At 33.6% G+C, this 15885-nt stretch overlaps 1 protein-coding gene and 1 non-coding gene across 2 annotated transcripts; one reads left to right on the forward strand and one right to left on the reverse strand.

Annotated features, from left to right (window-relative positions):
- The first annotated feature begins 4942 nt into the window (after nt 1-4942).
- On the forward strand, nt 4943-7306 carry LOC107904783 (WAT1-related protein At5g07050). Its single transcript, XM_016831273.2, has 7 exons — nt 4943-5248; nt 5354-5416; nt 5513-5629; nt 5762-6008; nt 6085-6246; nt 6390-6541; nt 6842-7306. Exons 1-7 carry the CDS (start codon nt 5046-5048, stop codon nt 7104-7106), a joined length of 1209 nt encoding a protein of 402 aa, XP_016686762.1. The 5' UTR covers nt 4943-5045; the 3' UTR covers nt 7107-7306.
- Nucleotides 7307-10755: 3449 nt separating this feature from the next.
- LOC121218038 (small nucleolar RNA R71) lies at nt 10756-10862 on the reverse strand. Its single transcript, XR_005914309.1, has one exon. It is a non-coding gene; the product is annotated as a small nucleolar RNA R71 (small nucleolar RNA).
- Nucleotides 10863-15885: the final 5023 nt, after the last annotated feature.

A 15885-nucleotide genomic window follows, 5' to 3' on the forward strand; every position in this document is an offset into this window, starting at 1 on the left:
ATAAAATATTGGGCTCATAAATAATAAAAATTAAGCCTAAATATCGAAACCAATATGATTTAAACTCGAATTAAAAGCTCAAAACTCATAATTTCCATAATAATCCCGTTCAGAAATTTTGCTTGCCCAGTCTTCACTAAAGCGATCACAACTTAAGCTCCCAAACTCGAAATCAAATGATTCAAAGTGCGTTTTGAAGCTAAGGGATAGATATTAAAATGTTATGAAGACATCTCAACCCAACACTTTATAATTTAATTCAACCCAATACATGTTTTTCTGTTTCCCAAAATAAACATTATAAATTAATTTAAATTAACTAATTTTTCAATTAAATAATTTTTTCAACCCGATTTTGATTCTGTTAAAATCATGACAACTTTACCGTAAATGAATCTATGAGAAAATATATTTAATTTTTCTTCATTCAATGGATTCAGAATGACCAATTAATTTAATTCCATATTCAAACTTTAATTAATTAATTAATTAATTAATTAATAATTTAAAAAATCATATATTAAATCTCAGGTTATTTTCATATTTAGTGAGAAAATCACATTCATTTCCGAATGTTATCCATTTCTCTAACTTTATCATTTCTATCCATTTTTAGTCATTTGATTCAACATGCAATTCATTTCTAGTTTCAACGAGCTAGTGAAGGGACCGATTGAATATATGTAATTAGGGCTTAAATGATTTATAATTAAGTTCCAACTTTTCGTCTATTAATTATAAACTTATTTAGCCACGAAATCATTCCACTATAGTATCATGACTAAGCTCTCTTTAGTGACATACCATTACAAAAGCTACTCGATCAGTACTCGTCCAATGACCTTGTCAAAAGTGTGATACCTTCATAGAATATCCTTAATCTATTTAGGATAAATCCATTCCCCCGAATGATACGAAAACTACTCGATCAGTACTTGTCCAATGACCTTACCATAAGTGTTTTACCTTCATAGAATATCCTTAATCTTCCTTCATAAAAAGTCAACTACTATCAAATAGTAATTAAGTCATTTATCACAACGACAAACAACCTATGACCACGTTTGATTTTCATCTATCATGTAATGCCAATGAGAAGATATCATTTACTCATGTCTTGGGCTATGAATTCCATTATTGTGAATGATGCCACATACTGCATAAACCCTATACCTGACGCACCAGCTTTCAGTTCCTTATTTATTTGAACTCAGGTTTTTACTTATGTTAAAGTATGCGAGTCACGCGTACATAGTCCATCATCCACTCAGGATTAAGGTATGTTACACTATAAATTTCACAAGTGAATAAATTCATAAACTGATTTAGATATATTCAACTTGGGTTCAACCTAATGTACTGTCAATCGAGTCAGTCACATCTATGTCTCTATCTTCTAGGAGTCATCCGCTCTGACGCCCAAGACAAAGCATCTCCTCAATTGAACTTGATAGGCTACATATTAGTCTTTCAATTGGTTTGCTCATTTTCGATTAGACTAAAGGCATGTTTAGATTCATCTATTAATATAAGTTGTCATTTCATATTACAATACGACCACGAAATATTGCTTAGTATTAGTTAAACATTAGACTACCAGTGAGCTAATATTTGTTTCTGTTTTGTTTTACATACAAAAACCATGTGAGAACATTATACAAAGGATATTAGATAATTCATGAATAATTTTATTAACAACTCTATTCAAAAAAAATACAAATATACAAATAAATATATTACATTTATAACACTAATTCCAACACCAATCACTCTTCAAGGCAAATCTAGAAAGTAAAAGTTTGAGTTAGGAGAGTTTTTTATTCTTACACGTTTTTCCTTCGAACTTCTCTTATATATATATATATATATATATATAAAAGTTCTTTTTAAAGAAATAAATATTCAAAGGATAGGAAAGAAATGTAAAAGTCGAAAAGAACTTGAAAAAAAATCATTTATAGAATGAAGGCAAACCTGAAAATAATATTTTTTTATCTAAGTTCAACCCAACTCATTTTAGTATTAGTTATATAATCTTTTTAAAAATAAGATTATGTACTTAAGAGTAGTTGATCACCCTATGCAAAAATAATCGATTTTTTTTTTGTGCTTATTAGGTCTAGGAGCAAACTTTGAACATTAATTCTGAACTAGTTGTATTTTAAACCTTAGAGCTTAATTTATGTACTCACCATTGGGAAATAATATAATAAATATAAAATTTGAATTCTAGCTGTCGAATCGGGTATTACAAACATCAACAAATTTTATTTTATCCTCCATCCAAACAAATATTTATATTCATATAATTTTTTTCTTTAAGAGGTGACATTTAGTAGGTATATGGTTGGAATCTTAATATTTGGGTAAAAATATCATAAATATATTGTCCCTTCAGCTTAAAAAATAGATAAATTATTTTTTGTACATTAGATTAAAGAACAAGTAAAATATTTTATTAAAAATTATATATATTTTTACTGTTAAAAATTAGTCCCTATATGTCAACATAAGGTACAAATAACATGCCACATGTAACCGTTTGGTTATTTCGTCAAGCATACCAATTTTCAATAGAAGAAATTGATGAAAATTTTAATTGAAAGGGTTAATTTTCTATTTGACCTAATGAACTAGAGCTAATTTACCTAAATTTTAAATAAAAAAACTAAAATATAATCTAACTCTTAGTATAAAAACTTTTATAATATTTTACTTAATATTTACTATATTGTTTTCCACATCCTCAATTGTGGAATCGGGGGACTACTGTACAAGGAATGGAGCATGAAGTGAATAGTTGAGACGAAGCAACAAAATATATATATGACCCAAATGACATGATATGACCCATTCACTCGTGCTCCGACTCACTTTCAACTATAAATTATACATGCAATTTGCCAAAGCTCCCCTCCTATATTTAAACCTTTTATTCACTCTCCTTTGTCTTTTTCCCCACCTCTTAAAAAATAATTCCCCTTTCTTACTATTTCTCCCTCCATTTGCAGTTCTTTTTTTTGTTAACTTATATTACATGAGATCAAGTTGTGTTATAGGAGTAAGTTAGTTCCACGTTGGATGGATGATGGGATATGCTTTTAATCATTTGATTTGTACTACTGTTTAGGTATTTATATTAAATTTAATTATAATATATAAAATTTGTTTTAAAAATCTTAAATAAAAAAATAGGTTTTTGAATTTGATGAAACTTAAATAAAATTTTAAATTTATATTTAGTTTAACTCAATCTTCCAAATCAACATAATAGATTCAAAGAATAAATATCTAATTTTAATTTCACTTGTCAATCAGAATATGTTTCATATCAAAAGTTTAGACGCTACAAAAACATAAAACATAGGAATTGGAAATTTTGTGAAGAAATTGATGCATTGGTAAGTTAAAACAATAGTTGGGAATAACGTGACCAATCTTGAAACCCACTAAAAAAATCTTTGTTCCATAATATTAAGACACCATTTTGGGATGAATATATGTTTTTGCCTAATTTCAAGATCATGATTCTTTTTTTCATTTTTGTATTCTTTTTTTTACAATCATATCTTGATAAAATTATACAGTATTTTATGATGTAACAGATAAAAATACAACTTTAAAGGCATTCTTAAAATAATATCTTTAACAGAAACTTTAATTTAATTTAATTAACTGTTCTCTGAAAAGATTTGAATGTTGATTTTATATAAAGAAAGTGTGATATGGTAGCAATTAGTAATAATGTCACTTTAAGCTTACATCACCAACACTCACCATGTAGAAAGTGACTCAGATACCCCCCCACGTGTTCTCCACTCTCTCTCTTGCTTTTTATTAAATAAAAGTTTAATAATGTATCTTAACTCGTACAGTCTTCCATATATCTCTTTTCTTTTTCTTTAAACATATCAAAATTTTAAATAAAAATTTACTTTCGTGTCCCTTCACTTTAAAATAATTTCTATGCTTTACTCTTTTTATTTAAAAAACTAATGAAAATATACATATAATTGAATTTGAACCCATACCAATTATGTTCACAACTAAAGTTTTATTTTGATATTTTTCTATATTTAAACTTTTTTCATCAATATCATAAATTAACTCAAGACCAACTTAGGATTAATAATAACACCATAATAAATAATTGTATTTATTTAGTAATCTTAATATGATGTATTTATGTGTTTAAATTTCGTTTTACTTATAATTTAGTCTAATTGTTTATTTTAATATTGTGTATATTTTATATGTTATTATTATTACATTTTATTATTTATTATATGTTATTTTTAAATACAAATCTATATTTTAAAGACATATTTTCCACACATATACGTTTTTTTAATTTTTGATGGAACTCTTAATCTATGCTTTTAACTTATAATCCCTATATATTTAAAAGACAAAATTAAAATTTCTTAAGCACATAGTTTCGATAAACCTGTTTTACCACATGCAATCAAAAATCGGTTGACACTAATCTCAAATTCCATCACTACCTCTTACTAAAAAAAAAAACTAAAACTATTGGGTTACGATTTTAAATAGAAAATCAGCAAATTAAAAGAGGAATGTGAAAGAATAGAATTTTAATTAAGTCTGTGCAAGGGTCGGATGAAGACAAATTTCTTTTTTTTTAAAAATAATTTCAAGCCTGTTTAGCCCAAATTAATATTTAATAATACAAAAAATAGTTTAAATTTAACTAGAATTATATATATATAAAATTATGATCACACGGACAAGTTTGAAAGGAAAAAAGGCATGGTAGGAGTATCAAATTTGGCCATATTTTGGTTTGCCTTTATGTAGGCTTTTTCCACATAAAATTCTCCACTCCATAGACATGATATATAATAAAGTACGATAAGAAATGCCAAACTCAAATGAAATTGGACAGTTCCCTCCAAAACCACTATAAATATATGTCCAATCCCCCACCTTCCCTCTTAGGGAGAAACCAACAACACTTCCTCTCTTTCAAAACCGCAAACCCTTTCGCCTCCTTTCTTCATATTTTTTCAAAATCTTAAGGAAAAATGGAGAAGTTGAGATGTTGTGGCAACTTCCTTGAGAGTTCCAAACCTTATTTTGCAATGATTTCATTGCAATTTGGGTATGCAGGCATGAATATCATCACCAAAGTTTCACTTAACAGAGGCATGAGTCACTATGTTCTTGTCGTCTACCGCCATGCTTTTGCCACTGCTGTCATTGCTCCCTTTGCCTTAATCTTCGAAAGGTTCCACGACCGTTCCATAAACACATATTGTACTATTTATATATATATATATATATATATATAGCATCTGAGATCAATTCATATGAATTTTGCTGTGTTTTTCAGGAGAGGGCAACCAAAGATGACATTCCCAGTTTTCATGCAAATTTTCATCTTGGCTCTCCTGGGGTTAGTTTTTTTGTTTTTTGTTTTTACATGCGTCAACATTGGTATGGAATCTTAACTTTAACTAAATATATCGTCTCTTGATGAACAAAAATGCAGGCCTGTGATTGATCAGAATTTCTACTATGCTGGGCTGAAATATACTTCCCCAACTTTTTCCTGTGCCATGAGCAATATGTTGCCTGCAATGACTTTTGTCATGGCTGTTATGTGCAGGTATATACATAAATATGGTGACATGATCGTCTAAAAACAAAAAAACTTAGATAAATCTAATCCAACACTCACAATTCAGTTTGAGTAACTAATAAGATGATTTAATTGATTGAAATCGGATTTTTGGTTTAGGATGGAGAAGATTGATGTAAAGAAAGTGAGATGTCAAGCAAAGATAGTGGGAACAATAGTGACAGTAGCAGGGGCAATGTTGATGACATTGTATAAAGGACCCATTGTTGAATTGTTTTGGACTAAGAATATTCATCCTAAACAATCTTATGCCGATACAACTGGAACAACTGACAAAGATTGGGTCAAAGGCTCCATTCTCCTAATATTGGCCACCCTTGCTTGGGCTTCCCTCTTCGTCTTACAGGTACTAAAAATCAGGATTTAAACAATCATTATCGTTTAATCTTTACCGTAATTGACATTTATGATTTTTGGAGCAGGCAAAAGCATTGAAGACATACAAGAATCATCAGCTTTCTCTAACATCATTAGTGTGTTTTGTGGGGACATTGCAAGCTATTGTTGTTACATTTGTAATGGAGCATAAGGTTTCAGCTTGGCAAATTGGCTGGGACATGAACCTTCTAGCTGCCGCCTATGCTGTAATAATCTAACATCTCTCTCTCTCTCTCTCTCTCTCTCTCTCTCTCTCTCTCTCTCTAACCTTTTATTTTTCTCCTTTACAGACAAGGAACTAAAAGTGACTCCTTTCTTTTTTCTATTTGTGAATTTTAATGTTGTATAGGGAATTGTGACATCAAGCATATCATATTATGTTCAAGGAATGGTGATAAAGAAAAGGGGTCCAGTTTTTGCTACTGCTTTCAGCCCTCTGATGATGATCATAGTTGCAATCATGGGCTCTTTCATCTTGGCTGAGAAAATCTTTCTTGGAGGGTAATCATCTAATCTTAATTTTTGCTTGCATTCATCTCGGATTTTGAGCATTGAATACAATCTTCAGAAAAATTATAAAAATTCTCTAGCTTAGGGACACCCCCAAAGCATAAAAATTGCATAGCTGTTTTTCACTTGCACTGGCTGCCTAGTCTTTAGATACAATTTATGTATGTACTTTTGTGGTGCATAGTACAATTGAATATTTCATAATTGATCATGTCTCTTTCTTTTCAATTTTTTTTAATATGTTAAAAGAAAATCTGCCCCTTACGTTTGATTTGATTTTAATTAATGCAGGGTGATAGGTTCGATTTTGATAGTGGTGGGGCTTTATTCTGTCCTATGGGGAAAACACAAAGAAAACAAGGAGAGAGAGGGTGAAATGGAGATTGAAGATGAGCCAATTAAACCTATTCAACCAAATATGTTGCTAGTTGGAGATATTGAAGCCAATCAAGTGCTTGAATTGCAAAAGAATGAAGCTAATGATAAGCTCTCAACTCTTGTCTTAACCATGCCAGTGCCTGAATCCCCCATTAAACACAACAGTGACCATAAATAATTCAAGTTTAGTTTAGAAATTGGAACTTTATGGGATGGTTTTTTAAGGACTTTTTGCTCCTTATATCTATCATTTGTAAGAGAATCTTAGATACTAATGTTATATTTGGTTTTCTTTTCTTTTTTCTTTTAAGTGAAAAGTAATTAATGTTGTAAGCTAATGCTGCTAAGGGTTTTATACTAAAGGAAAATTTGAGAGAACCCCAGAATTTATTCTTTTTTGATATTGTCATCTCTTGAAAAAAATTGAAATTACCCCAAAAAACTCCAACCTGAAATTTATAAATTACAGAGATAATTCAAAACTTATCTGATATGAAATGACAAAATGTCTGACGTGTGATCCAGATTCCACTAAGGTATGCTAGTGGTTTTGACCCTTTTTTCATGTGCTGAGTTGAGTCCATGAAATGACCAAAAATTTGTTCCATAGAATCTGAACTTTTGAATCTGATACTCCAAATATTAATTTTTATACCAATAGTCATTAAATAGACTTGTGTTTATCAATGGCAGACAGACAGATACGATCAGGGTTCAACTGTATTTTCAACTTTCTCCAATTTATTGGAGAGAATAAAAGCATAGATCATTCAGATGGCTGCTGATAAGCTAAATCACTTTCACAAGCTATATTCTTTAGAATAATTTATTTATTTTTGAAATTTCCCTTTTACATCATATGGGATCAAGAGTGTGGATGATACTGATGTCTTGGATTTGCAAAAAGGGATTGTTATATAGATAAAGTTTGATGTTATAGAAGATGTTGGCATTTGCTGATAAGTAAGCAGACATTAATATTGCTAAGATGGAATATGCAATTGAGGTATTGAGAATTTTATGACATAAACGTCCTTCCTAAATTAACCTATCATCACCTAGTTGATACACAGTTGACAGAACACCACCAATATGAGACGTCATATATTCCAAACAACGCATGATCTGCCTAACTATTCATATTCTTTCAACATGCAACATATCATAGATTCCACACATACATATTGTGTCATTTCAAGGAGCTGTCAACTCAACACCCATATTTTTCCACAAGATAGTGTATCTTAAATTCCACAAGATAAACTGTTTATATAGAACTAATCCTTTTAAGTTTACGATATGGGCTATTTTAATCATATAAACTTAATTTTATATAATACGAAATATGGTGCAAAATGAATATATGAATGTATTAAAGTTTTTATATCATGCATCATTAACGTTTATATATGTTCATACTCAACCGATATTCATTACTTTAAAAATCTAATGTTTGTACAATTTTTAATTTAAACTTCTTGGATTCGATTGATTGAAGAAATTGATACTATCTATTAAAGGAAAAAAATATATACATTTGTGACAATAAGTTTCATTTTATTCATCTCTAATTTGTTTCCGATTATATATATTTGTTAAAATTAAAAAGTTAAAATCCAAAATTGTTTGCATGTTGAAATTATTTATTTAATTAAAAATTCCATCTCAGTTTTAATATCTAATTAGAATTGAATTCCAATCTGAATTATAAAAAATTTATCTTAAATTCAAACTTAGATTCGACTAAAAAGAAACTGCTAATTTTTGGATTAAATAATCAAATATAATAGTATATATGAATTCATACATCATTGATAACACTCTAGAATAACATATTTTTATGTATTAATTATGTATTTATTCTGAATACGATCCTACTAATTTGAGCTATTTATGATCTTTTATCTCATAGGGACTAAATTTGAGGCAAAAGTGAAATTAAGGGCCAAAAGTGTGAATTTAGAGATAAAATGGGCCAATGTGCGACACAAGGAAAAGTTGGTGCCAAAAGTGCAAGCATGGAGGACACAAGGGTTGAAATGCAAAAAGAAGAGATTTTATTCTATTAAACTCTATTTTAATTTTATTAGGATAATTAATATTGAGATAATTATTAAGGATTATTTTTAGGATTTTATTTTATCTTTATTTATCTTCAATTAAATATATTTATCTTTTAGGAATTTAAGTAGGATTAGAATATCTCCCCTAGCACTATAAATAGGGGGTGAAGTGACTCAAAAGGGGATCCCATATTTTTCTGTAAACACTTTCTCCCCAAAAGTTTAGGCTGTTGTTCTTCTCATATTTCTTTTTAATAAAATCTTTATTTTTATTTTTTTCTACCACAACCATGAGCCACTAAACCCATCTAGCCGAAGGTTGTCAAAAATCCCCAAAAGAGTTCATGAGGCTTAGAATTCGTACTTAGCCTCATCGCTGAGTATTCATTGTTTCTCCGCACTACGGGGCTGACGCTTCCGTCCATGTCCCTTAAGAAGTAAGCTTTTCAACGTTTGCAAAGGCGGCCGCTTTGAATGTTTTGGGAAGGTTGCACAGTCGGTTCGTTAGCTTACTGCGTCAGAGGTTGGCGAGCCCAAGAGACAAAATGGTGTGAGATTTGCCATTGAGAAGCGTTGATATAGCATAAGACGATCCCACAGAAGCGATCGTTGGCTAGAGTCAGGTTCCACCATATCGTAAGTCTAAACCATTGGAGCTGGTGGTCGTAGGCGTCCTCTTCCACTATAACTGGCTTATTCGGTTTGGGAAGGATCATCTAAAAGTCGAGGATTGAACCTAAGGCGGAACGAGACAACTGGAGGCTAGAATCTCCCATAAGAATTTCCTTTCTCTCAACTCTATTTTTAATTTCTCTAATTTTCGATTCAATATTCTTAAATCTGTTTTTATTTTATTTGTCATTTTCAGATCCAAACATTTAATTCTGTTATTTTTTTATTTTATTTTTTTCAGGAACGTAAGTTTTCTTGGGCAAGATTCTGCTTGGGATTTTACGGAACAAGATATTTTGCAAGTCCAGTCCCTGAGGATTTGACCCTACTTCCCTTTTACTATTCTTTTTCATTATTTATCAGGGATAGGATATTTTTGGTGCTTTCAAAGACCGTATCAAATTTTGGAGCCGTTGCCGGGGACTGGCAACGTACTAATCTTGTTTTTTGTTTCTTATGACCAGATCTGCTCTAGGTACTCTTGCGTTCGATTCAGAAATTAAAAAGACTGCTAGAGCCAATCGCAAGGAGACAAAGTTACAGAAAAAGCAGTCAACGGTGGTTGGAACTCAAAGTAACCCACCGCCAGAAGTAGAAGTCGACGAAGAAACTGAGTTTAGGGTTAACGAAAACCCTACTCGAACACTTGAAAGTGAAAAAGTAGAAGTCGACTCACCAGAAGAAGTGCTTAACGCTAGGGTTAACGAAAACCCAAATCTAGCACACCAACTAATGGCTCAAACGATTCGGCAACTGGCCGAAGCTCTGACAGAACAACCGCCATTGTGCATCACGTATCTTACTATGGATACTGATTTTAAGTTGAAGACAGGTTTAATCCAGTTATTGCCAACTTTTCGTGGGTTACAAAATGAAAATCCCCACAAGCATCTAAAAGAATTTCATATGGTTTGTCTTAGTATGAAACCTCAGGGAGTAACTGAGGATCAGATTAAATTGCGTGCTTTCCCTTTCTCCCTAGCAGATTCTGCTGAGGAATGGTTATTTTATTTACCCACTGGATCTATTACAACTTGGGCTGATCTATCTCATTTGTTTCTGAACAGGTTTTTTCCTGCGTCGCGAGCAGCTGAGCTAAGAAGAGAGATCGTTGGAATAAGCCAAAAAGAAGCTGAGTCCCTTTATGATTATTGGGAGTGGTTTAAGAAGTTGTGTGCAAGCTGCCCACAACATGGTATAACGGAGCAATCTCTCCTCCAATACTTTTACGAATGTTTGAAGCCCATGGAGATGAATATGGTAGACGCTGCTAGTGGAGGAGCATTGGTCAACATGACTCCCCAACAAGCGAGAGACTTGATCTCCACGATGGCTGCAAATTCTTAACAGTTCTGAGCCAATACTGAACCCCCTAGAAGGCTTCACCAGCTAAGTAATTCAACCTTAGAGGATAAAGTTGATAGACTTACTAATATGATGAATTCTCTTATTGCAGAAAAAGCGAATACGGCTTGATTATGCGGAATATGTGCTACACCTTATCATGCAACTGATGCATGTCCTAGTTTGTATGATGATACCACGGCCCATCTGGATGCTGTGGGAAATTTCCCTGGGCTGCCACAAAGGCAGTAAGACCCCTACGCTAATACCTACAACTCAGGGTGGAGGGACCATCCTAACTTAAGCTATGGGGCCAATCCACGAAATAACCAGCTATACCAAAATCAGTTTCCGCAATAGTCGCAAGGTTTAGGTAATTTTCTAAAAACCATGGTTAATAAGTTAGCAGCTAATGTTCTTTATTTTTAACAGCAAAATCTTAATTTCCAAAAAGAGATGAAGGATTTCCAACAGAAAACCGAGGCGTCCATCAGAGAGTTGACCACATCGATCAAGAAATTGGCCTCTCAAGAGAAGCTGCCGTCACAAATAGAACCAAACCTTAGACAAAATGCAAATGCAGTGACGTTACAAAGTGGAAAGATACTGGAATCGATTCTTGACAGGAATCTTGCCCAAGAAATTGCCCAGGAAAAAACTGAAAAAGACGAACAGGTCCGACCGAAGCCTTCATTGCCTAAAATTCAACCTCAATTTCCAGAACGATTCAACCAGTGTCGAAGAGGTCAAGAGGACAAGGAAATCCTCGAAACATTTAGGAATGTCGAGATCAACATTCCGCTGTTGGACGCCATCAAGCAAATACCGCGGTATGCTAAATTTCTTAAGAGCTTTGTACCATCAAGTGAAAATTAACAAGTAATGAAAGGGTGAATATTGGTGAGAATGTATTCGAAGTGTTATAGTGGAAAATGCCGGTAAAATGCAAAGATAGGGGTATGTTTGTAATACCATGCAAAATAGGCTATCTGGGAATTAAGAAGGCTATGTGTGATCTAGGGGCTTCTATAAATGTAATGCCATATTCTATTTATGAATCACTTAACGCGGGTTTCTTGACAAAAATAGGTGTTATCATTCAATTGGCAGACAGGTCTGTTGTGCATCCAGAAGGAGTCCTTGAAGATGTTTTGGTAAAAGTTACCGAGCTTATTTTCCCTGCAGATTTTTATATGATCAAAATGGAGGAGGATAGCACTCCTGGATCTTCAGATCTCCTGTTGGGTCGACCGTTCTTTAGTACAGCTAGTACTAAAATTAATGTTCAAAGTGGAACTCTCACGATGGAGTTCGATGGAGAGATCGTAAAGTTTAATGTCTACGATGCCATTAGCCATCCAAGTGAAATTTTGAGTGTAAATCGTATCGACATAATTGACTCTTTGGTGGAAGAGAATTTTGAGTCAATTTATGGAGATAATTTTGAACTTGATGAAATTGAATTTGTTAATGAGCTATTATCTCCAAATACTAAACTGTTACCTTCTGTTATACAGGCGCCAGAGTTGGAGTTGAAACCGCTTCCTGAGCATCTAAAATATGTATTTTTGGGGAAGGGTAATACCCTACCAGTCATAATCTCCAATAGTCTCTCCACACATGAAGAGGAAAGTTTGGTTCATATACTAAAAAGTCATAAGGAGGCGATCGGCTGGACCATTGCAGACTTAAAAGGGAAAAGCCCTTTGACGTGCACACACAGGATCTACTTGGAGGAAGACACGAAACCGAGGCGAGAGGCACAAAGACGGTTAAATCCGAATATGATGGAGGTAGTAAAAAAAGAAATAATCAAGTTTCTAGACGCTAACGTAATTTACCCTATTTCTGACTGTAGAGGGGTAAGTCCGGTTCAAGTCGTGCCCAAGAAAATGGGCGTGACAGTAAAGAAAATTGCTGAAAGTGACTTGGTACCTACCCGAGTACAAAATGGGTGGAGCGTCTACATTGATTACAGGAAGTTGAACTCATACACTAGAAAAGATCATTTCCCTCTTCCTTTTATAGATCAAATGCTTGAAAGATTAGCCGAAAAAACTCTCTTTTGTTGTCTTGATGGATACTCAGGTTTCTTTAAAATTCCAATCGCACCGGAGGACCAAGAAAAGACCACTTTTACATTCGATACATTTGTGTACAGAAGGATGCCATTCGGTCTTTGCAATACGCCGGCCACCTTTCAAAGATGCATGATAAGTATATTTTCTGAATATGTAGAAAAATTATCGAAGTCTTTATGGATGATTTTACTGTATATGGAAGTTGTTTTGATGAATGCCTTAAAAACCTAACGATAATTTTGAGTAGGTGCATAGAATTTACTATTGTCTTGAATCATGAAAAGTGTCATTTTATATCATTTTATAGTAGACAAGGGTTTAATTCTGGGTCATGTTATTTCATCTAAAGGAATTGAGGTCGATAAGGCCAAAATTGATATTATAAATTCTTTCCTTATCCCTCCACTGTGAGGGAAGTTCGTTCTTTCCTTGGCCATGCAGGGTTTTACAGGCGCTTCATAAAAAACTTCTCGAAGGTAGCTGAACTGCTGTGTGAGTTGTTGCAAAAGGATAAGAAATCTGAGTTTGACCTAAAATGTAAAGAGGCATTTGATACACTCAAGCAAAAGTTAGTCTCCGCTCCTATAGTGCAACCACTAGATTGGAAATACCCATTTGAAATTATGTGTGATGCCAACGAGCGCAGTGTAGGAGCCGTGTTGGGGCAAAGGATAGACAAAGAACCACATCTCATATGTTATGCCTCGAAAACCCTAGATGCTGCGCAGAGCAACTACACCACTATGGAAAAAGAACTCTTAGCCGTTGTATTTGCTTTAGATAAATTTCGACCTTATTTATTGGGATCTAAAGTAATTATTTTTTCTGATCATGCAGCCCTCAGGTACTTGATCTCGAAGAAAGAAGCAAAACTGAGGCTCATTAGGTGGATTTTACTGGTCCAAGAATTTGACATTGAGATTCGAGACAAAATGGGATGCAAAAATTTAGTGGCTGACCACTTAAGCAGAATAAAAGTACCTTTTGACGACATCCCTATTAAGGAAGAATTCCCTGATGAGAACCTATTCTCGACTGAGGCACGTCTCCCATGGTATGCATATATAGTAAACTTTCTAGCCATAGGATCATTACCCACTGAGTTAGCACGCTTCGTGAGAGACAAGCTTAGACGCGGCGCTCGATATTATATTTGGGATGACCCATACTTGTGGAAACACTGTTCAGACCAGATAATACGAAGATGTGTTCCAGAAACTGAGGTAACTTCTATCATTAATTTTTGTCATGCTGAAGCTTGCGGAGGTCATTTTGGCCCTAAGCGGACCGCTCATAAGGTGTTAGAATGTAAGCTATATTGGCCTACAATTTTTCGAGACGCATATAACTTCTGTAAGTCTTGCGATAGGTGCCAACATACAGGTAACATCACTAAACGAAATCAAATGCCCCTTTTCCTGATTCATGTATGTTAAATCTTTGATGTATGGGGCATCAATTTCATGGGCCCATTTATTTCTTCATTTGGTAATGTATATATAATTCTTACAGTAGACTATGTTTCTAAGTGGATAGAAGTAAAGCCTACTCACAATGATAATGCCAAAACTGCTATAGAGTTTTTAGAGCAAACTATTTTTTCCAAGTTTGGCACACCTCGAGACCTAATTAGTGATCGTGGCACCCACTTTTGTAATAAGGTCATGGAGGCACTGTTGGCAAAATACGGAGTCCACCATCGTATAGCTACGGCTTACCATCCCCAAACGAACGGTCAAACTGAGGTCTCAAACAGGGAAATCAAGACTATTTTGGAGAAAACAGTTCGTCATAACCAAAAGGATTGGAGCCTTCGGCTAAATGACGTACTTTGGGCCTATCGAACTGCGTATAAGGAACCGATTAGTATGACCCCGTATCGACTTGTTTTTGGTAAAGCTTGCCACCTTCCGGTCGAATTAGAACATAAAGCCTATTGGGCCGTTCGACAGTGTAACATGGAGTTAGAACCCGCAGGAAAGGCAAGGAAATTAGACATCCAAGAGTTAGAAGAAATTCACAATGATGCCTACGAAAATGCTCACATTTATAAAGACAAAACAAAGTTGTTTCACAATAAGAGAATAGCTCAGAAGCATTTTTCGGTAGGACAAAAAGTTTTACTTTATAATTCCGTGTTAAAGTTATTCCCAGGTAAGCTTCGATCTCAATGGCAAGGACCTTTTATTGTTACTAAAGTGTTCACACATGGAGCAGTTGAAATAGAGGGTGAAGAATCTAGAAAGCGGTTCATAGTCAATGGCCAGTGGTTGAAGCCGTTTTATGAGAATTTTCAAGCCCACACGGTTGAAAAAATCCATTTGGAACCACCATAGAACCAATAATGGCGTCAAGCTAACGACGTTAAACAAGCGCTTGTTGGGAGGCAACCCAATTTTTATTTTTATCATTATTTATTTTTTTTCTTTACTTTATTTATTACTTTATTTTATTTTATTTTACTTATTTGGATATTAATAAATTTTTTCTTCTTTTGGTTAGATAAAACAGAGCGAAAATGCGAAGAAAACCGTTGAGCAACGCTTAGAGCGCATTAAGGCCTGACTTGAAACCTTTGGCCAGCAACTAACCAAGCTCATTGCCATGATATGCGATCGACAGTAACAACACGGGGAGTTTTTCTAAACTTTTCTACCTATTTATTTCTTTTCGTCCACATTGAGGACAATGTGCTTTCAGTAGGGGGAGGTACTCTTCGTTATTACTATCATTTTCTGCTATGATTTTGGTTATTGTTGCTGGTGTTGCTGCTTGAGGTTTTATTTTGTCCATATTT

This window comes from Gossypium hirsutum, chromosome D05 (assembly GCF_007990345.1).
Source record: "Gossypium hirsutum isolate 1008001.06 chromosome D05, Gossypium_hirsutum_v2.1, whole genome shotgun sequence".
NCBI lineage: Eukaryota > Viridiplantae > Streptophyta > Magnoliopsida > Malvales > Malvaceae > Gossypium > Gossypium hirsutum.